Genomic DNA, 23,680 nt, shown 5'->3' with positions numbered 1-23,680 from the left:
TTACAGCTAGCGTGTTGTATTTACTACCATGACTGAATCTTCCTCTGCCGGCGGCATTAGCATTTCTAGGGTTGCACCAACATTGTTTCCAGTTTCTAAACTGGGATGGTCAGAGGCATAAAGAGATTTCCTGGCTTTCAAAGAGGAAGGGTCGATTAAAAATGCATGCAGGTGCTTTTTGTCATCACAGAGCCATCAGTGGTTGCAGGCTGACAATACAATTTCACATCATGGAAATGAATTAGGCTGAGCTCATTCATTATGGATGACCATTGGTTTCTTGTTCAGGATAGCCATTGTGTCATTTCTAAATAGATGAAAGCCAGGTAGGGTCGCAGATAACCCGGTAGTGAATTTCAGGATGTAAAACATTTGTTCTGCTGTCTGGTAGAACGCTTTCTGTTCGCATCAATGTCTCTCTGGGTCAAGCCCTCGTCTACATTAGCACTGGCTTTTAAAAGAGAAAATCAGGACAGTCATTTTGCAGTGGTATTAATGAGATGCTGTGCTTGTTGACTTTTAAATATCAATGATACTGTACAACAATTAACATTATGTTTAAAGAATTAAAAATCTAGGTCTTTTGTAACCCAAATGGGAGAAAACTTGTTTTGTAACAGCTGCATTACAAAATGCGAAACGTATAAACTCATGAACTGTGTTGTGGCTTAGTTGCTTTTTAGCCCGCTTTGTAAAAAGTACGCTCTCGTTAGGTAACAGAGATTTTGTCCTCTGTCCTCCATTTCTGATAATCTTCAGCGTTCTTCTCTGGGTTGACAAATGTGACGTGACAGCAGTCGCTTTTGAGTTTTACTGTGTGATTCTCAGTGACAGTAGCGTCGTGTCAGGTGAGAGCACAGGTTGTTTCCTGCATGTAACATTGACTGAAATGAAGGAGCGGTCACCTCGAGCTCTGTTTGTCCTTTAAATTTCCAGATATGCCGATTGTTGCTGTGTTGATCCCCCATTTAACCGTTTACAGTTAAGTCTGATTTCCTGTGGCATTAGGGACAGTGATTAAGATTCACCTGAGGTCTATCAGTGTCAGAGCTGTCACCTGACGACTCTTGCTTTGTTCACTAACAACCCTGGATCTCATGTTTATTACCCCGCACCCTGCCTCCCAGTGTGCTCTGAAAGTCGATCAGCTTACTCCAGGGTTCGGTTTATTCAGCAGCGTCTCCTCCCGCTGCAGAAAGGCAGAGTGACAGAGTAAAAGTGATGCCCTGGTTTTTATTATCATGCTGCTCCGCTGTGTCCACCGAAGCTTCAGATTCAGCTGTATCCTTCCTTGTTTGTGTCTGTGAAAGCATTCTGTCACCTCGCCCACTCTTCCGCTGCCAATTTACATGAAGAGCTGAGCTCTTGTGTATTTATTTACACTGTCAAATATACAGTAACTGATGAGTCTATTTGTGACACTGCTGTTCAAAACTGTGAGTCTTTCTTTTTGGTTTGTATAACACAATTATAACATGCTGACGAGATGTATCAAGGTCTCTGTATCAATGCTCATTAATAGGCATTAAACATTAGCTGCCTGTGAGAAAACCTTTATCAGTTATAGAACAAAAGATCTAGAGCTGCAACTAACATTTATTCTCATTATCAGTTTATCTGTGGATTGTTTTGTCAGTTAATTGTTAGTCTATAAATGAGGTCACCTCTTCAAATGTATTTTTTTTGTGTGACCATCAGTCCAAAACCCAAAGATATTCAATTTGCAATTTTACAATTCAGAGAAAAGCAGCAGCACCTCACATTGGAGAAGCTGGAACTAGAACTGGAGGTTTTACTTCAAAAGGAAAAGGATTATTGGATTATCAAAATAGTTGCATAAATTATCTGCCAACTGACTAATGGATTAGTTGGCTAATCGTTTCAAAGAATCTTTTTTTTTATTTGTCATTCTGTGTTTCTCTGTGCAGTTATTGAATTATTGCTTGTAATGTCATCTGCAAACATTTTACATTATTTCACCTTGATCCATTTTCTTATTTTATGTTCTGTAAAGCACATTGACTTGGTTTTGAAAATTTGTTCCTGTAAACTCCTCCACATCCCACAAATAGTTTCGAATATTAGGACAGAGTGCAGAGCATCTGAGGAGTGAACATCTACTGTCCAGCTCTCACCAGTTTTTGAAGTATCAAATAAAATGTAGTAAAATTGTCCTTTTTTTTCTTTTTCACAGGTGGTTCTTGTATTTGCTCTCAGCATTGGAGCCCTTGTAATATACTTCATAGATTCCTCTGAGTAAGTATTTGTTTATTTTTTTTTAACTCAAATAATAATCAAATAATTATATTTCACTACTGATGCTACTCTGGCTTATAGATCACGATTAACCCTGTTTTATCCTGCGTGGCTCTCAAGCTTGAAATGTGGCTGTGTAAATTTTTAACACTGCCATCACAGGAATGTAGCCTCATAACAACGGAACCATCCACAACAGGTTTGAAGATGGATGGATGAAAATGAGAAATGTCTCAAACCCTGCTGTCCTTGTCTTCTGAGTCCTTTTGCTCAAAACTTACAGTAGCTTTATTAAAAAGCCTTATTGCAGTCAAAATCCCTAATAAAATAACGTTTTCTTTTTCAGATTATAATGATTCATTTAAAAACTGCATATATTTCAGACATTTATGAGTTAGATTAGCCTCAAAAACCTCTGCCATTCAGTCAGCCTACAGTACACTTTCATAAATCCTCATTTAGTCTATACACCATAGCTGTGCCTTAATAACATTGAGTGCTTTGTGCTCTGTACACTGCAGTATATATGCTATTTGAAAACACTAACATGCTGGCTGTTTTTATCCAATCCCTTTCCAGGTAAACTGCTCTGGGCTTACTCACAGATGAAATTTGCTTAATCTCTGTAATGAAAGGATCAGACTCTCAAACAGGCAGGAAAGACCAAGGTTCCTGCACAAAACAATCACCATCACTCATCAAACTAGAGGAAGCGGAAGACCCTTTTAGCTCCATGTGCGACAGTGTACTGTTACTGCAGCCTGGTGGTGTTTGGACAGGATGTGCCATTAAGATGTAGGGCAAAATACACCAGGATAAAAGCTTTTATCAAGCCCAAACGGAGTCCCCGCTGGGAGTAATGTTAAAGCAGAGATGAGAAAATGGGCTGTAAACTCATGTAATCTGGCTCATGGTCCTGGAGGCAAGCATTTGTTATTTCATAAGACCGCATACAGCTGAGGTCTTGGCTTGCTCTGATGTGGTTTGTGAGCATGATCTCATTTCATTATCTGGATAAGCTCAGGTAGAGTTACATCCTTACCAATGCCATCTGTGGCCTCCTGTTCTCAGAACTTGCTTGTAGCAGCGCCCGATACCTTTTCACCTGATGAAGGATGACCTTTGACCTGTCTCTTTAACCTTTTCACGCATAAGAACGAGCATTGTTAAATACACAATGAGTAATGATGCTGCAGCACCTGTTCAGTGACTTATTTTCATATCCGTCCCACAAGCTCTTTGTCCCAGTTTTCATTCAGCCTTTTCCAGGTCTTTTTATTATTCAGACAGTATTTTTTCATTACCTGTCAACCCAACAAGCCCAGTACTTAAAGCCAAAGAGCAGCCAGTTAGCTGCTCTCTTGCATGCTTCTAAGTGGCAGCAGAGTGTAACAGATACAGCCCTTCCTGTAATTAGTCCTGTGGGGCTGGGGAGGCTGTTATATGATGGACAGGCTGACCTGGCTGGAGGCGACACAGAGAAAGACACCAACACAGCAGACCCACTTACATTTGCTTTAGTTGTGTTTTACTTTACACCCCATGCTTTCATGTAGTTCCATATAATTTGTAAGTCAAGATGAACGTGAAGAGTGCCACACTGTTCTTTGTTTCATCAGTGTTAAAGTAGATCTTGCGCTTCTTAAAGTTTTGTCTTAAAGTTAACTTATCGCGGATAGTGTCATACATAGTTTCTTCATGACAAATCAATGAGAAAATAATTATTACATTGTGGAATTTCCCATTCAACAGGTATCTTGGTCAAAATTCTCAAATTACCCAGTTTAAACCAACATTAAATGACTTTTGCCACTTGGGGGCAGCACAGCAATCTGTGAAGAAAACATTGACCTGTTATCACCTTATAAAACTGGCATGGCTTACATGTAGGCAAACAGTTGCCTGTTTACACATGCCGCATGAAGGAGAACAACATTATCATTCATTCAGAGTCACGTTTCTGTCCATCTGGTGAATGTAAGTCTAATATTCACACTACTTTTAGCTGTGTTTCCCACCCAGATGCTACACTTCCTTCACTAGCAACCACTAACTATGTGTGTCTGCCTTTTACTGCTGGGCAGGGAGCTCACATTGAATTTAAAAGAACCTTTTTTTTAACTGTAAACATGTGTCTGCTGTATCTGGAAATGGTTTCAAAAAGCACTGAGCTTAAGTCATAATGTTATAGTGAGTTTGTAGAGAAAGCCATGAGCTATAAGAGGCTTCAAAACTCTGTAGAACTCTTTTGTTGATATAATATTCCTCAAATTAAGGTATCAAAAATACTAAGAGCATGAACTCATGTTATACAGAGTTCTGTACCATACCCAGTTAAAGTGATTTTTCATCCGAAGTGGATTCAGCTACTGTGGACTGTGGACATGGAGGGTTTATGATCCATAACAGCCTTAGACCTGTAGCAAACAAGGTGTACTGGAATTATTTAGTGCTGCAGGTCTGCCTCTGCGATATGGTCTGTCACCCTGCTATGACAGGGATTTGCTGGGCTGACGTGTCATTACCTTGAATGAGGGCACAACTATCCAGAACATGGAAGGACTATTTTTAGAGGTGCCAAAAAGAAGATTGGTTTGATTTTTTTGTTGTTGTTTATTTTGAGAAAAACAAAACAACATAGATGCAAAAAAGCTGAATTTAACAATTTAATGAAGGGAACTTCTGCTCAGTGTGTTCACCGGGGAACAGATACACTCCAGAGCTTGTTGTTATAAAGCTCAAAAACCCATTATCGGACCACTTTTTGTAGAAAGTTGATTATCTTTCGATACATCCAGATGCAGTAGAACAGCAAGTCCAGTTTACACTTCAAGGTTAAAATAATGCAGCCTTGCTGGAGTAATATACCGCCTGCTGGTGAGGTCTTATATAAATACTGCCTTGATTATACTCAGGATGAGATGTGATGGTTGTGTGAAGCTGTGTGCCTCATCACAGCACCGACCTCTTGACCATCAGCCAGAAGATCAGCCGAGTGTGCTGTGCATCAGATCGCTTCAAAATAATCCCCGAGGTATTTTAATGTCACCTTATGAACTTCATGAGGACAGTATTTTATCAAAGGCAGTATATTAGATTTTTTTTTTTTTTTTTTTTACATAACAAAAGCAATTTGCTTTAATCCGAGTGGTATTAAACAGCACGGGGGAGATTGTAACTGCTGAGTGGTGTGGTGTGCATTAGTGAAGCTTGTGAATGTGAGTGTAGAGATCCTGCAGGTAGAGAACTAACACAGAAGCATGAAAACAAACTATGTGACAGTGACGTTGCTGGCGCTAACATGCTGCAGAGAAGTAGGGACTGTACATAAGGAATAAAAATCTGCATGATTTACAATAAGCTAAGCTTTACAGCAGTGGGTCCCAAACCTTTTTAACTTGTGACCTTATTATCTCACGGAAAAGGTCAAATGATCCAGTTATTCACAAGGGAAAAAAAAAGCTAACATTATAGTTAAGTCAAAATGTAGTCCAGCAACACAAATGATGAAAAAATAATTTGTGTGAGAAATATTTTTTATGTCTTCTTTCCTATCCAGTTAATGAGGATGTTTTCCATCCACAGTCCTGACCCCTTGCAAAGGAACCACTGTTTTAGGGCTGAAAATAAGGAATATTTTCATTATCAGTTCATCTTTAGATTATTTATTTATTTGTTTAATTAATTCACTTTTTTTTAAATAGATCAAAAAACAGTAAAACAAAATCACAAATTCCAAAAATCCTGTAGTGACAAAACCAGAAGAAAAACAGTAGATTCTCACATTATATTGAACCAAATGTTTTAGTTTAATAAACAGCATAAACAATTAATCAAACGTCGAAATTGCTGCACTTTCATTTTATGTCAAACAACTAATTGATGAATCCACTAATTGTTTCAGCACTAACGCAATTAACCAATCACTGTTTCCATCATGAAGATCGTGTGTTGTGTTTTTATTCGTGCAGATGATTTATTAATACAACATAATATTTCACATCACAGCTTACACTAACATAACTAACTGTTTTCTGCAGCACTTTGATGAGTTTTGAATGTACAGTAAACCTATGTTTTCATTTCAGGTGTGAACTATATTTTGAGAGGAGATTTTTTTTTTTTTCCTTCCAGGTCATGACTTTCATACTAACCTATTACACTCACATTTACATGGTTAATTATTTCTCTTTATTTGAATTCTTACTGCCAGATACAAGCTTTTTGAGGGTGAGACTTCACTACATTGCTAGCATTTGCTTTGGCTGCCTGATTTCATTAAAGAGGACGTGAACCCTGCATGCATTTAACCCTTAAACTACTGCTTTGGCTCTGCATTTCCATCATGTTAATATTTAAGTGAAATGTTGTCTATGAGATGGGAAATGCAGGCCTTGAAGGAAAACAGCATCTTTTTCATTATGTAATTCTGCACTTCGGAATACAGCAGACTGTTTTGCAGTTATTTAAGGGTTAATCAGGTATCTCGACAAGTTATTGCTTGTGGGACAATAAATGCATGTTGTTTCTCAACAGAAAAAAACATTGGAAAATATCAACTATTGCACTTTATTTAATACTTCTGTTCCTCTTCTTTTGGGAATCTTAAAAATGCATTTTCAGGAAAAGAAGAATGCATCTTTTACGCTTTATTGTGCGTGAAATACTGTTGTTTTATATCCATTTTTACCAAACCTTTCTTCACTCCTACTGTCAGTTCTTGCCCTTGGACATTAACATACTTTGTTTCTGTCTCTGTCTAATAGTCCTATCGAGTCCTGTCAGAACTTCTACAAAGACTTCACGTTGCAGATTGACATGGCATTCAACGTGTTTTTCCTGCTCTACTTCGGCCTCCGTGTAAGTAAAGCTGAAGTTGTCGATGTGCACTCCTATCTGAAACTGAATTCTACCAATCTCATCTTCAATCCTTAATTTGTACAGTTTATTGCTGCCAATGACAAGCTGTGGTTTTGGCTGGAGGTGAACTCAGTGGTGGACTTCTTCACGGTTCCTCCCGTGTTTGTGTCGGTGTACCTGAACAGGAGCTGGCTCGGTAAGGATGCTCACATTGCTCACACAGGTCGATTAGTGGACCAAGCATTTTACAGTGGATCCCTTGAGTTTGTATTTCCCAGCAGCCTCTGGTGCCACCCAGTGGATTTACTGTGTGTAAGTGTTGTCGGTGAACTCGCCAGATAATCTCAGCACGTCACTGAAGCTTCAAAAAGGGAACTTGTTGGTATTTTGCGGTCGTTTACGTGGGCACACCTAATATATTAGCCATATAAGTTTGATAATGCTGTCATGAAATGAAGTTTATGTTGGGACCTTGCATGTCATGCATGAAAAGTTCGAATGATGCTCACTGTTACTGAGGAGATTAAAATCTCTGCTACAGCACAGCATGAAAACTGAAACTGAAGCATGGTGACTCAAAATCTTTATGAGCTTTACTCCTCAAACTGATGCTCGTTTGCATGACAGCACTATCAAATATTGTATGACTGCCAAGGGCGTGCCTGTTAAACTGGCATTTTTAAAAGCTGGTTTAAATGGAAATGTATTTTCCGGTGGACTTTCGTGTCTTAGGCCATGTGTTGTGAGCAGTGGACATTGTGCTGCAGATGTCTTTCATATGCCCTTCACCTCTCTAGGGGGCACTCCAGCACACCTGCAGTAACACTCAAATGAAATCACGCTCTGATTGAAAACTACACAAATGGATAAAAAAAAAAGGTAATAGGCTTTGTTGGGAGCTTGAGCGCTAGAATAGAAGTCAATCTGCTAAATGTGTGAAGCTCATCACTCGGAGAGGTCTGTGGGGAATTAGAGGATTAAAGGGGATCATTTTTTTCTTTGCTGCATTACACGTTTTTATAGCTGCTTTTTCTTCTCCTGTCAGCTGAGGAACAAACCTCTTTCAGCAATGAACACCCTCTACTTTAGAGTCAGTATGACAGCTTGATAACTACAGTTGCATGACTTGTGGTGTGAAAAAAAAAAAATGAAAGCAGAAGGACGTGGTGGTTGCTGGTGCCATCTAGTGGACATGCGAGAGCATAGCTGGTATTTGAGTTAGTCTGAGTATTTGTTTAACATCATATCACTTTATCTTTAGTTGCATTTTCATTTATTATTCTTGCTCCTTGGTCATTTCGTTTCCATGGTTGTTTTGAGTGGCTGTTTTAAAAATGAGTCATTTATTTTCAACTTCATCTCCATCTCACCACATCTGGGTTTGTTTAATATTTTCTTGCTCTTGCTCTTGCAGTAATGTGATTCTGTTGTTACTTTTACCGTTCTGTTGTTGGTGTTGGTGTTTGTGTAGGTGTATGTGTTGCTCTTTTTGTTATCTGCTCAGTCATGCTTGGCTCTCACTGCTCGTTTTAACTGGGGAGTTCTTCTTCTTCTTGCTGTATATCACAGAAAACACATTACGCTTCCTGTCGCACACCTGATACTGAAAGAGCACAGCACATATACAGGTTTTCATGCACATAGATTGACTGAATATTGGTTTAAATCATTTTCATATTAAAATGAATTGTGTACTACGACAGGTTTTTGTAATAAAATTAGTAACGGCTGAATTCCATTTAGCTGCTTCAGTTTCAGGGTCCGGACATTGTTCATGTTGGACCACTGTTGCACTCTGATGACTTCCAGGGACAGGTACAGAATGTATTTTGTGAAAAAGATAAAAAGATCCCTTTGTGTCCAAACTTACAGAGTAATTACAGAGTTATTGAAATAAAACATCAAAGGTAAAAAAAAAAATGTATTCAGAGACTTTCTGTGGTTTTTAGAGCAAATTCCTGTGGAGCATCTTCTCTGACAGACATAATCTCAGTCAGTATGGTCACCAGTTGGTGGTGATGGATTAGCGACTGATTTTAATGGTTAGTTAAACTGAGGTTAAACAGGTGATGAGGTCATAACAAGCTCAGAAGCGTCTGCTCGCAGCTGTTGAACTCCCTCCTCTGATCAACACTCCATATTTCACAGGGCACCCGGCCAATCGGCCAAATCTGCCAATCTGCCAGTCCTCCTGTCTGAACATTTTGACACAAATACACACACAGTGTGTGCTGATATTCTATCAAACTTAACACTCTCACTGATGCATGACAAAGCGTGCAGGTGTGAGCAGGACACACATTTTGGATGTTGTTTTGAAAATGTCTTCATGCAGAAACACACACACAGCGACTAATCAACACCACAACAGTTTTTATTGCAACGCCTGAATTTAGTTCTAATTCTGACCTGCTGCAGGTGTGAAATACAAGCAGCCACCTAAGCAGCGCATTTATCTCTGACACTGAAAATAATCCAGTGCATCTCCATCAAATATTGTGAGACAAACAGAGCATTACTCTTCCAGATAAGATGTTCATGTGTTGGCAGCGAGCACATGTTGCAGCTTTTTCCTCCAGAGTAAAACAGAAAGAGGCTTTTAGTATTAAACTGTACACGGAAACAAGATGTCCTCAAAAGCAAATCCTCTGAAGTACTGGTTCCTAACTTGGGTGTCAGGACACCCAAAGGTGTGAGGGTCGCAGGGTGGTTAATAGAATTGTGTTTGTTTTATTAAGGTTTAATTGAGGTCTATAATTTTGTGGGAATTTTACTGAAATGAGTGATGTAATCTCTGAGACAGTTACTTGTGTTTAGTGTGCTGAGTTGAGTTTGGAGACAGTTGTTGATTTCTGACATTTCCTTAAAAGTGAAGCAAAGAAATATTGAATATAAAATAAAAATATTCAATTGAAACACTTACTTGGATTCACTTCCAACGGTCTGCAGACATTTGACAGGAAATAGTTGACAGTGTTTCATTTTAAATTGAAACCTTTGGGTTTTGCTGACAACAGAAGTGACACATATCTTAAATTGTAATTCACTTTTCAGACGGCATGGGCTTTGTAGACTTAAGCTCAGTCAGCTGCTGCATTTTTTTTCTCTTTGCAGTGACATTTTTCATGCTGCGCATTTCCTTTTAACGTCAACTACAATAGCAGTTATTACATCAGCTGTGATTAATTTAAGGATTATTGTAGAATCACTAAATCCACAGAAAAACACAATGATTGCCAAAGCTTTTCATTTTTCCATACACAGCCTTGCTGGTCGTTCACATGACTTGTATTCTGCAATAAACGTGAGACGAAGATACACACTGTTTTTTTTTCTTGTCTAAGATTAGAGAGTGAAATTTGCTTTGCCAAGAGCAATAGCGGGGTTATAGGGATGAGATGTGGGTTACATTGTGAAGCCAGCTGATGGACAAACTCGCTGTCTGGCCTCTTCCTTTCCCTGGATGAATCCTAAAGGAGCTTACACTCTAATATCCTGATGGGAAAAGGGTTTGCTTTAAGCTGAACGCGCCTGATCGCCATGAGGATACCATGAAGGTCTGAGAGCTATTTCTGATGCTGCCAACCTGTTGGGTGCAAATATCATGAAAGCACCTGATTGGTTTTTGCCTTTTTTTTGGTTTGTTTTTGGAGGAGTATCACAGTTTTTCTACACGAGATGTGACAAGGTGGATGCAGAATAGTGAAACATTGGAAGGTTTTGCAAGTGATTTCCAGTCATGATTCCCACCAAGATGTTAGTGTACAGGGGGCCTGATGGAGGCACACACTCTCAGACAGTGTCAAATACAAGAAGGCGCAAGAAATCGACCGGGGAGCTCTTCCAGAAGGGCTACAGGGTCAGGATGGGCCACGGGCCGGTCGGCGACAAAGAGGACCAGGACAGCTTCTGCTACAGCTTCGGTGCATGCTTCCATGTAATCTCCTACTGGGGTAAGACCTGCAGGAACGTGAAAACGAGGGAAATCTCCACTAAAGCTGAATGCTGGCATGTCCAGAATTCTTTGGACTGTCTGTGTGTGTCAGCTGGAGCAGGTTCAGATTCAGGATTTGCTCTGTATTATGCTCCCCATCTGGCAAATGTTCACTTGAAATGAAAAATGAGCTTTGGCGAGGCACACCGCAGTCCACGTCATTTTATAAAAGATTATTTATTAATATATATATATATTTAAGCTGAATGAGTGCCTGTAACATCTTTGATTTGTGTCATTTGGCATTCACACAAATCTATTCCAGCATGGAAATTTGTCTGCCCGACTAATGCATGTGGAGATGGATTTGACTTCATCGCTCTTACTTGGCTGAGGTGGCTTTTAATTGTTTATGCAGCGCCGACACTGCAGTGGATACTGCTTTTTTTTTCTTTCTTTTTTTTGTAGAATGAGCTGGATCTATGAATCATTTGGGTTTTAAACTCAGGTGGGAGTTTCCTTTTAGCAGGTAGTTTACTGCAATGCATCCAAATGATGAAGCACGAACAACAAAATATGTGTTATTTTGCTTCGTCTGATGCTTTTGTAGGCGATGATGATTTATGTTTTGATTGTCTGAGCTGTTTGGACAGAAGTGGCAGAAACTGGTTATAATCAGGCTGTGAATAAACATATACGTATCTTAAATGATGGTGTGATATAGTTAGTTAATAATCATGTACAGGAGCTCAGGCTCGTACTGTCAAGGCTGATTTTGTCTGTGTTATGCTGTCCTTGAACTCTTGGCAGCAGGCTCCATTTTTTTTCTCTTCCAATAAATACTCTCAAATTTAGGATTTGACGTCACGTCTGTTTACTCGTTCAATTTGGTGTGACAGCGTCCACCTGTATTTACTCTAATCCAGGTCTTCATCTCTTCCGCGTTCAGAGTTTTATCCAGCAGGAATGGAACTTGTATCAGGTAGATGCCGGTGCATTGCGAGGTTCCTGAGATTAAAACAGAGTGTTATGAGTTGATGAAGAGATACATGGGATGTAAAGCTTTTTTTCTTTTTCTTTTTTTCCCCACATATTCCAAAATGTCCCTTTTATGACACAGTAAGTGCTTAGTACCGCTTGATCAGTTGGCGTTTATTTTTTTTTTCATCAATATGAATCCGATGAAGCTGATTAATATGGATGAAAGTATGAAAGGTACGGTGTTCTCGTCAAAACCACAGTCGAATGCTGTTGATGTATGAATTTTTATTGATCATGTGTGGTAATTTCTTTATGATGTTTTTTTTTTCTCACAGGCTTGAGGTTTTTAAGGGCCTTAAGGTTGATACAGTTCTCAGAAATTTTACAGTTTTTGAATATACTAAAGACAAGGTAAGTGTTTAGATATTTTATCTCTGTTTTTGTCAGTGTGGCTGTTTGTAATGTGAAATAGTGCATGTGGAGCAACCCTTGTCAAACAGAAGTTTGTCTCCTCGCTGCTTAGAATTAAATCTTTTTACGCAGATGTCATGTCAGGAAAAGCTTATAGCTCAACAAAATGCTTTAGAATAATCTCCCCGCTTGTTCACTCAGATGAAGGTAAAGTCAGAACATGTTCCACAATAAGACTTAAACTGTAATATTTAAAGAACCTCACACATATTACATTCATAGGGAAGAAAACCTTTGCTCACAAAATGCATGTGTTATCTTTTGTCATGTAATGAGAAAGATTAATGGTGGAAATTCAAGTGCTGCAAATTTTGTGAAAGTGCATGTTTAAATAGAACGACATGTTACTACGTCTTTTTATGACTAACCACACCAATACAAGCAAAGCATGAACTATAAAAATAAGAAACAAATGTCAATCAAAGTAGATGCAGCAGTTTTAAGGGACTTCACTGTTTTGTGTTGCATGTTACTGTGTTTCTGTTGAATCTTGTTTTGACATCTTGGACTGTGTATTTTTCTGATATTAATGCAGTGACTAATAACTCACACATTGTTGTCTGGTTTTTCTTCCTCTTCTTTTTTTTTTTAAAGCAACTCTATAAAGCTGGTGAACCTGTGCTCAATCTTCATAAGCACATGGCTCACTGCAGCAGGCTTCATTCATTTGGTAAGTTAATGTGAACCCATGCTGATGATGATGGCAAATAGTTGCTCAGTGATAGTATGTACTGTACTTGCCTGTTTTTGTGGCTGTATAAATCTCAATCTCTGTTCCAGGTGGAAAACTCAGGGGATCCTTGGGAAAACTTCCAAAATTCCCAGGCACTTTCCTACTGGGAATGTGTCTACTTACTCATGGTTACTATGTCCACGGTTGGCTATGGAGACGTTTATGCAAAAACCACTCTGGGCCGCCTGTTTATGGTCTTCTTCATCCTTGGTGGTTTGGTAAAAATCCCTCTCATTACTTATTCCTGCTTTAAATCCTCCATGCAACCAATCATCACACTCTGCCAGGTGTTAACAAACGCTGGGACGCTGTCAACTCAACTCAGGACACCCTTCACCTGTTGTTTACACTGAGGTGTTTTTGTGGCTCACCACTTCACCAGAGAATGTTGCATGTCATGTACTGTATGAGTTGTCCACAACAATGCAGCATTTATTCAGGTACAATGCTGAAGATTTGTTTTGTTACATATTCATTTCAAATGACATGTAGAAGATCTGAGAGTTTTTGCACCTGTTATTAACTATAAAGTACTGCGGTTTCAGGTGGCTCCACCCTCCTGCCTCCCCTCCCTCTATTCCAACAAACACAGTGATACAAGGATGATTTATTATAGCCCGGTTTTATGGACTTAGCAACATTAATGCATCTCACTTTCTGCACTGATATTTAAAGGCATTTTGAGGAATAAACATTTTATAGAATGATAAGATGATTATGAAATAAATTCCGCTCACGGAAAACATCCTTTCCGGGATTTTCCACAGACCCAAGTTACCTGATAAAGAAAGTAGCCAAAGATCATTTAGAGGACACTGTTATCCGGATCATAAAGTATTATTCAGAGGTGGATTAAACAACATGGTGACATATTATAATATGGTAAAAGAGCTGAAGATAAAAGTGACATTTTGTTTTATATCTCTTTGGAAAGCAAGAATGTCATTCACAGTCTTTTTGATGATCAAAATAAATTTGTAATCTATAAAATTTCAGACTCCAATGAATAACTTAAGGCAAAAGAACAGCAAAGAGGCTTTAAATAGTCAGCACTAAGTCAAACTCCAGGAACTTTGATTGTAGGAGAAATCACTCATAGTAACCATCATACAGCATGATAAACAGTATATATATATGATACTGTCAGACAGTTTAGAGTAAAGGAGATTTTTTTCCAACCTAAAGAGATTTAAAGAGGGAAACTGCTGTTTGGGGTTTAAGATCCCCTCATAAAACATGTTATAATGTTTTATTATTACAGATCAACTGCAAAAGGATTTGCAATACACCTTAAAGCTTTTTCTTGCAGTTTATTTTCTTTATGGTTATTGCAGCTCTGATGTAACAGCCTATAAATGAACCAAAGCAGGATACTTACACCTTTTGTTAATAAACAAGCAAACAACACGGAAATAGTTGTTGCTGCAAGCAGCAGATAGTGTGAATGTTTGCCGTCCATTCAGCTGTGCTATCTAAATCAACCTGACGTGTGTTTGTTGGGCAAAACATGGCACATAAGGCTTTTTCTTGATTCTTATCATTTATTTTCCGTCACAGATTGACATACCACTCATCAGCTGTCATTTTTCTCCTTTACTCTGCTTTTCTTCCAGTATCCGTAAATATTGACCTTATAATTTCCTTTTTCATTTTCTCTTTTTTTTTCAATATTTACATTTAGTCGATAATGACTAATCTGAATAAATTTAAACCTTCTTATTTTCTTCTTCTTTTTTCCTGTTAACAAATAAATATTAATATTAACGCTAGTGTTCCTCTTTCACACTTTACGGATTTCTTTAAAGCAAAAATAGAGGACCTGCTCTTCTTTGCCTATCTTTTTTTTAGTCTCTTCTTCTGTCTTCTATCTTCTCCTTAGGCCATGTTTGCGAGCTACGTCCCTGAAATCATAGAGTTAATAGGAAACCGCAAGAAATATGGTGGTTCCTATAGTGCGGTTAATGGGAGAAAGTAAGTATTCAAGGAGGCTCTACTGCCTCCACCGCAGTAGAACCTTCTCTGCATGCATTTTTCTTTTTCTTTTTCATGCATGTAGGCCATGTTTGCTCGCTACGTGCCAGAAATTGCTGCTCTCATCCTTAATCGGAAGAAATATGGCGGGAGTTATAACTCAACCAGAGGCAGAAAGTAAGTCAAACAAATGAAAAAACAGCAAACTTTTAATGGTGTGGTTTTGTGTGACTCAAGTGGCCCTCTCGTAAAGAGGTGACATACTCTGATTTTTTTTTTTGCTTAAATAGACGTCATGAAACTGTCATTTGAGATGTAATGATCTCAATTAGCACTAAAGTCACACTGTGACTGAAGAACTTGGCCATGATTAATGTGTAGACTATTGTATGTGTTATTGTATTGCTGCTGCTTTTATATGTGTGCAAACTGTCATCGCTGCTCATCGCGAATCAATGTTTGCTTACACACTGCAAAAAATCCCCATCTCAGCAAGTGATTTTTGTCTATTACTAAGTGCTGAAAGTCTTATTTATGTAAAACAAATGAAAGAAAATCTGAGTGCATTTTGATTATTTTGACCTCTTTTTTAATAAGAATTCATTTGTTTCAAACATTTTGCCATTTGAAACCATTGTCAGCATCTTGTAAAAAAAGTGAATTTTAAACTGTCAGATTTTTTCATTTGTTTTAAGTAAATATGACTTTGAGAGCAAAGACAAAAATGATCTGATAAGACATGTTTTTGCAGTGTAGTCATATAAATGTTCTACTGTCATGCTTAGAGATGACACATGTTGGATTCTCTCTCTGGGATATAAACTGTGGGGGAAAATAAATAAATAAATAAATAAATAACAAGACTGACATAAATAAGAAGCTCCAATGGAATAATGATCTTTCTCTAGCACAGGAGAAAAGCCAATCATGGTGTATCTGTTCACAGTGCAACCAAACAAACACACTTTGTAGGTAGAGTACGTGTTGGCAGAGAAATTAAACCCAGGGTGGGAATGGCAGTCTCTGTCCCTCAATGAATAGGAAGGTAAATACAGAATGTAAATACACTGAATGGCTATTGCGAGAAAAAAATGTAGACCACAAATAGAATCAAAAATGGGGTTTTATTTATTCATCCAGTTTTCTACCTGGAGCACTGATTTATAACAGTGGTTATTTTGATCAGTATTGAAGCTCAACTTGCAAGATCTTTCCAGTGAGCTGCTGTGCATACGCTCCAAGAGCAAAGGACTAAAATTAGAAAGTGCCACCTCTTCTCCACATGAGGGTAAAGTGTGGGGTTACTGTAGGACATAACTAATGGGCACAGAAAAATCCTGGTTAAATAAACACACACGAAAAACATTTATTCTAGTATGAAAAGGACAGGAACAGTCACCTCACCCCAAGTGTATCACAGTCTTTATCTTACCATGACCCACTGAGAGAAAATCCTACATGTTCTGTGGAGTCTTAGGCTTCTTATTGTCAACATATATCTGTGTCTATTTTGTGTTTGTAATTCAAGTATTCAGACTCATTCACACTGTCTTATTTTTTTCACCAATCTCCCTTCACACCTGTCTACACTTACATTTCTGTATCAAAAAAAAACTGCATAAATAACATAAAATAAAGTGCATGTAAGGAATAACTCAGATCAGTGCTGTATGTAGTTACTCTATCTCTGATTTAACAGAATCCAGGAAAAATATACACAGTTATGATTTAACTCCTTATGAATCAAAACACACACCGAGGACACAGAATTGAATGAGCTTGTGTGCATATGTTTTCTCAAAGGGTAACAATTAATAATAGTTTATATTAGTATACATGTATATTCATATCAGTGAGTAATTCAAAATAAAATAATGTACATGATATAATTATATTAAAAGAAAGAGCCTTGTAGACAGCACTAAAACCATGACAAAATAATAAACTCAAACTTACCCCAGTTCAGTGTCGAAGAAATGACCAAACTCATACATCCAGTCCTGTTTGTCATTGCTTGCTTCATGTTGATACTTCTGAATTTTCAGTTTTTCTGTGCTGGAAAAACTTTTTTTTTTCTTTGCTCTGCTATGCTTGTCTATTTTCCACGCTTTGCTTATAAACATTCCTGGCCTTTATCTTCAGTCTGACCTACACCCTCAGGACTAAATAAAATCTTGAGTCTAAAGGAAGAGTTTGACACTTTGGGAAATACATTTATTCACTTTCTTGCCAAAAAGAACAGTTTGTCTGAGTGTTAAATATAGAGCTAGAGCCAGGGGACTCTTAGCTTGGCTTTGTGTGTAACTTATCATAAAACTACAACTTGAAATTTTTTTACATTTGTTTTTGGGCAGCTGTTTATCTCTGCTAAGCTAATTGCTGTCTGGCTCCAGCTCCACACTTAATGTTACAGACATGAGAGTGACACTGATCTTCACGGCAAGAAAGCAAATAAGTGTATTTTCCAAAATTTAAAACTAATACAAACTAACAAACAATTTCTTAAACATATTCACGTGTCCGTGACATGTGAACTTGTGTCTCAATCTCTGCAGCTGTTTCTAGAGATAGTGAGAATCGGGATGCCTCTAAACAAAGTACGGCTTTTTGTAGCATGCTTTTGTTACCTGCAGTCGTTCACTTAGTTGTGAAGAAGTCAGACTTGGTTTGGGAAATGTTCTTAAACCAAATCTTTGCTTCTTTTGTTCAGTTTTGTAGAAAACTCACTATTTAAAGTCATTTTTGTGTATCGTCTTTTGTAAGGTTTTATATTTTATTATTTTGTCTATTTTTTTCTGATTTTTGATGAATTGAACATTTATCAAGTCTTGTTTATTTATATGAGACGCAGGAGCTGATGCCAATGGCCAGCTTGTGTACAGTTCTAACAGCTAATATTGTAGCTACATTTCACCAACAGTGGACAGTTTTGAGAGATGTAGAAAATCTCTGGATGCCATTTTGATCCCTATGTAATTTTACCTTCAACTGCCCTCAGTTAAATATTAAAGCATAATTATTTTTAATGTCTATTTTAGCTTTGGATCAAATTATTAGCATCATTATTCTTCTATTTCCCTTTGTCTTCTTCTTGATGTCTTTACTTGTTGTCATTACTTCATTCTCTTAACTGTTTCTTTGCAAATTAGCAGAACAAATTGTGCAACATAACAATGATTCTGATGCATGTGTTGTAGATTAAAGCCATGAAGAAGCACTGCTGTACAGTGCAGATTTCCTGCTATTGCAGCTCCTCCAGACAAAATGTTTACCTGAGTAAACATCTGAAATTATTTTCTAAATAGTTAAAAATAAAGATGTAATAAAGACAAATAGGAATAAGTCTAAACTGGGTTCATTACATAAAGGATCTGTGATATGTGGAAATGGAAATACACCGTGTGCTGATTTCATAATCTCCATCTAAGTAAACTCTGATCCTTTATAATCTGATGCTGAAATCCACAGTGCTCTCTGACCTATTCATTCGGTCCTCACTCGTCACGACAGGAACATCAAACATCTCTCCTGTAACATAGTTTTAATTATTTTTCCCACACAGATCTCAAATCAATCACCTGTATACATCAGTACTGATTACCTCTCATCCCCATCGCACCCCCTCTCATCTCAGATTTACCTTTTGATTCCAGGACAAAAACGAAGATGAAACAACGTTTTGTGTTTGTGTGTGTTTTGTTGTTGACTTTGTTCTGCACCTCGTTTTGTAGGCACATCGTGGTCTGTGGTCATATAACACTTGAGAGTGTGTCCAACTTTCTAAAAGACTTCCTACACAAGGACAGGGATGATGTCAATGTAGAAATTGTTTTTCTCCATAAGTAAGTACAAAACAAACCTCTTTTTTTAAACTTGTGAGCCTAAAAAACAGCAAATTTAATTGCTCAAGATAAAATAATCATCTCTTCAGTAGATTAGGAATAGTGTTTCTCTCTTTTTCTTGTCAGTATTTCCCCTAATCTTGAGCTGGAAGCCTTGTTCAAGCGCCACTTCACCCAGGTGGAGTTTTACCAAGGGTCTGTCCTAAACCCACACGACCTGGCCAGAGTCAAGGTAAATGGCAGATAACACTTCTTCTCCTTCTTTTGGTGTCTTTAAAGTGTATACACATATAACACTGCAGAGATTTGATTTGGTTAATTTCAGTGTGTTTTCTGGATGTGGTTTTATTTTTAGATTGAATCAGCTGATGCCTGTCTGATCTTAGCCAACAAATACTGCGCTGACCCTGACGCTGAGGACGCATCTAACATCATGAGGTAAACAAAAGCAGATTATCCAAGATTTATGTCTTTCTCTTGTTTTTTAGTTTCTTCGTTTGGTTTGTTTTTGAACTCTGTGGCCAATTATTTTCAGTCGTGTTAGCAAAAATAATTCTGTTCGATAAACTCTTCAACAGCATGTTCTCATGGGGTTCTGACAGGTGTTTGTAAATCCAGATACAATAGGCTGAGATACATAAAGTGTTACCAAATGCTCATACCTCAGAAAGTGATGCCAGTGTTTGATATCAGATCCTGGCCAGGACTCAAATCAAGAGTGTAAGCGAGCGTGTCGGAGCTGGCTCTCACAGCAAGCAGACAGACTCTCAGCGTGAACAAACTCCTGGTGCTCACTTTCCCTTTTGGAAAATTATCAAGAGCCAAGAGAGAGAGAACATGAATCAGTTATAGCAAACAGTTTTCCTCCATTAAAAGAGACAACTTATGGTTTAAAACTTCTTAAATCTAAAAGTCAGCTGTTGAACTGTAAACTGTGCCGTTTGAAAATGCCTTTTTTGGGAGTTGTTGGAGGTGTTTTAATGTTTATGAATGAAGTGTTCTCAGATTATTTTGTCCCTTTTGTCCTGCGTCAGGGTTATATCTATCAAGAACTACCATCCAAAGATCAGAATAATCACTCAAATGTTGCAGTACCACAATAAGGTTGGTATATTATTTTTATTGGCGTCATCATCTGCAAGGATCATTAATTGCATGTTTGTTCTTGCTCTATTTTAGCATTTAATTTAGGTTTGAAAGATTAAAAAAAACAACTGAATAAGTGTTTACAGTTTGCAATTCTGTAAATCAACTGTATAACTTTATGTTTTGTGTTTTTTCTTTCCGTAGGCCCACCTTTTGAACATCCCAAGCTGGAACTGGAAGGAGGGGGATGATGCCATTTGCCTTGCGGAGCTGAAGCTCGGCTTCATCGCCCAGAGCTGCCTGGCTCAGGGCCTCTCCACCATGCTGGCCAACCTTTTCTCCATGAGGTCCTTCATCAAGGTAGCCACAGCTAAGATTCATCCATCTGTGCTCACTGGATTAAGTTCAGAAGTAAAGTTGGCCATAAAAATAGTCTGAATACATAATAATGATTATCCCAGATGAGGCCCATATACAGCATCTGGTGAGTGGGTGGGGATGAACTTGTAAAAAAAAAAAAAAAAAACCTGAATTATTTTGTTTCCAGTATTTTTGTAATGGTACAAGCTTGTGTGTCTTTTGTCTTTCAATCTTTGTCATAGATTGAGGAGGACACGTGGCAGAAGTATTACCTAGAGGGAGTAGCTAATGAGATGTACACTGAGTACCTGTCCAGTGCCTTTGTGGGCTTGTCCTTTCCTGTAATTTGCGAGTAAGTACACTGAAACATCGACTTTGTTAAATTAAAGGTTGTCCTGTGTGGCTTACAGCTTTGTTAACCTTTCCTCTACCCATTTTTTTTTCCTGGATTCAAGAAATTTAAGCTTTGAGGCATTTAGCATTGGTCTGTTCAGTAACTTCATCTTTTTAAATGAAGAGTCATAACTAGGAGGGTGAAGATATGCAAACAGCAGTGTGGAGGTCTTAGAGTATAAAGATAAAATAACATTTTATTTATCACAAGATCATGTGATGATTATTTCGTTACGCTCTTTGTTAACTTGAGAAAAGGCTCTCTTATTTTTTCATTTATTTTGACTTAAGAAAAAAAAGGGAACAGGAAAAACAGCTGCTAAGACACAAACCTAAGATGATTTTCTGAAAATTACAAACGTTTAGCATGCATGAGGTCTAATTATAATTTTGTTCTCTATTACAGACTCTGCTATGTGAAGCTAAAGCTGCTACTGATAGCTATAGAGTACAAGTCTGATCAAAGGGAAAGCAGGTAAGTGGATATGCTCACAGTGGATTGCTGGGAGTCATTAAAATTCATAGATGCAAAAACTTTAATGCGCAGGTGTGTTTGCTGTCAGTATTTGCTTTCAATGATGAAGCTACTTTGAATCAGCTTCTCTGTTTGACTACAAACACAAGGCGCTTTACAAAATGTGCTAAATTAGTGTCTAAATTGGTTTGTTCACAGACATCACAATGCTTTCTGATAACATCCTGACTAATTACTGGAGGAGGTGGCAGTTGGTTTCTTTAAACACAGCTGAAGTTTTGTTTTAGCGTTTTTTTTAAACAAAATGCACTTAGGCTCATTTTATACCATTTGAAATGTCGTTCCTCTCTGTTTTCATCAACTTAATTTAATAAACAGAGGCTAGTCTGCCAAATGAGTTGCGAAAACTAATCCTGCCAGCGTGTGCCAGTGCCAGTGATAAGTGCAAAGCCTTGCAAATTCTGTGATATAACTTTCCGCTCTGACATCTTTGGTCTATAAATCTTCGCAGCACCCTGATAAACCCTGGGAACCACGTGAAAATGCAGGAGGGGACCTTGGGCTTCTTCATTGCCAGCGATGCCAAAGAAGTAAAGAGGTAACGAATGGGACCTGAGATTAAAGAGTGTCTGAAAGTAAAGTCCAAACTCTGATGAAAGCTCTGTCAGGCAGTTTAATCTGTCAAATAAGTGTGTAAGTACAAAGTACAAAGTACAATACATTATGTAAATATAATGTAGCATAAAATCTAGTAAAGAATAAGTACTTCAAACGTGTACTTAGACCTCAGTGCTGTACTTAAATAAATGTACTTAGTTACATTCCAAAACTTGTTGCAGACATAGGGAAGATAAAATGTGTGTAAAAACTTTATATCAGGATCTGAGACATCGTCTGCTTACTCATGTAGAGTCTTGTTACATGGGATTCTTGTTTTTCTTCTGTAGGGCGTTGTTTTACTGTAAAGCCTGCCATGATGACATAACTGATCCCAAAAGGATAAAGAAATGTGGATGCAAGAAATGTAAGTGACTACATGTAAATACATCCTCTAAGTTTGTTTGACTTCATTAACATTCCTTCACAGACTGAAGTGAAACAGCACTGAGAGAGCATATGTGTAGCGGTGTGATGGTGTATTTACATGACCTACGTAGCCACATGTCCAAATCATTTAGCTCCTGCATTAATTATTCACCTCATGAAACTCTGTAACTTGTGCGTGAAGACAGGTCACTGGATTTATTTTCGCAGCCAAAACAAACAGGTGCAGTTTAAGTTTCCCTCATGAAACCACATGTTTCAGCCTCTGTATGACATGAATACCTGCCCTTATTAAAGGGTCAGTTCGCCCAAATAACAAAACACAGCTTAACAATTTTATCTATTCATGCAAATAGTTTTGTTTTGTTTTTTTTGGATTTGGGTGAACTGATTCTTTATTTCTTTATTCCACTACATCTAATGGACAGTAATTAGTGAATAGTGGATAGGGTTTATAGCACATTCTCTTTTCCATGTAATTCCCATTTATTATACACAGAAAAGTGAGAAATCAAGCAGGTTAACTGTGAATTCAGTCTAAATGTGCACTTTGTCTGTTTGCTTGTGTGGTTGTTTGCTCTGTTTTCTTTTGTATAATAGCTATATGTGCTGTTACAGTTCATTGATAATTTTGTGATGTTAACAGGCATTCACAGAGACTGTTAACACCACAGGTACCCGGATGGATCATGTGTTTCTAAACGTTAAAAACATCATGTGCCACTTTGTTGTTCTTTCACTCCAGTTTCCTACAGTTTGACTTGTCTTAACCGTTACAGCTAACACTGAATCTTAACATGTGTATTCTTTTCCTGCTGCTTGGGAACTTGGCACACTTTTCTTAAAAATTCACTTTATAGTGATATATTGTGAGTAACGTGGATTCATTTCCCCGCTGAAAGCACAGCCTGCTACCCTTGATTGAAGCAAATGTTTGACTGTACTGTAAATGTTGCATGTACGATGGTTGATGCTGCCTGGATCCCTCCCCGTTGTCACGTGCACGGTGCTTTCAAATTGAAGAAAACGTTCAACAAAAATGAGCAGCAGTGACAGTTTTGGGAAATTTTGGACCCAGAGAGACAAAAGGATTAACATGACCTACTGAACCCATTTATTCTTTTATTTGGAAAATGCTAAAAATGATTTATGGCAGCATCCTCAAAGTTTGGTTCATGCCTGCTTGAGTTAGTAATTCTCCAGATCACCGCCAGGTGTCCCCACAGTCTCTTGACAAACACATCATCCCTGCAAGAGGAGCACAGCTGGAAAGT

General features: G+C 38.0%; 1 protein-coding gene across 7 annotated transcripts in view; it reads left to right on the top strand.

Annotated features, from left to right (window-relative positions):
* The window catches only part of LOC121201435 (calcium-activated potassium channel subunit alpha-1-like), a 105,145-nt gene that overhangs the window by 26,328 nt on the left and 55,137 nt on the right, over nucleotides 1–23,680 (top strand). For 6 of the 7 annotated variants that reach the window (XM_041067263.1, XM_041067266.1, XM_041067261.1 and 3 more), the window contains exons 3-18: nucleotides 2,195–2,256; nucleotides 7,023–7,116; nucleotides 7,201–7,312; nucleotides 12,367–12,442; nucleotides 13,097–13,172; nucleotides 13,283–13,453; nucleotides 15,115–15,206; nucleotides 18,938–19,048; nucleotides 19,175–19,280; nucleotides 19,404–19,486; nucleotides 20,083–20,152; nucleotides 20,339–20,494; nucleotides 20,737–20,846; nucleotides 21,294–21,362; nucleotides 21,874–21,960; nucleotides 22,310–22,386. In XM_041067263.1, coding sequence (XP_040923197.1) covers nucleotides 2,195–2,256; nucleotides 7,023–7,116; nucleotides 7,201–7,312; nucleotides 12,367–12,442; nucleotides 13,097–13,172; nucleotides 13,283–13,453; nucleotides 15,115–15,206; nucleotides 18,938–19,048; nucleotides 19,175–19,280; nucleotides 19,404–19,486; nucleotides 20,083–20,152; nucleotides 20,339–20,494; nucleotides 20,737–20,846; nucleotides 21,294–21,362; nucleotides 21,874–21,960; nucleotides 22,310–22,386 — 1,552 coding nt within the window. Of the gene's footprint in view, nucleotides 1–2,194; nucleotides 2,257–7,022; nucleotides 7,117–7,200; nucleotides 7,313–12,366; nucleotides 12,443–13,096; nucleotides 13,173–13,282; nucleotides 13,454–15,114; nucleotides 15,207–15,291; nucleotides 15,384–18,937; nucleotides 19,049–19,174; nucleotides 19,281–19,403; nucleotides 19,487–20,082; nucleotides 20,153–20,338; nucleotides 20,495–20,736; nucleotides 20,847–21,293; nucleotides 21,363–21,873; nucleotides 21,961–22,309; nucleotides 22,387–23,680 lie in introns of all 7 variants that reach the window. The other variant, XM_041067264.1, reaches the window with a different exon arrangement.

This window comes from Toxotes jaculatrix, chromosome 21, assembly GCF_017976425.1.
Source record: "Toxotes jaculatrix isolate fToxJac2 chromosome 21, fToxJac2.pri, whole genome shotgun sequence".
NCBI lineage: Eukaryota > Metazoa > Chordata > Actinopteri > Toxotidae > Toxotes > Toxotes jaculatrix.
Note: the sequence above shows the minus strand (reverse complement) of the source record. Positions and strands in the feature narration are given on the sequence as shown.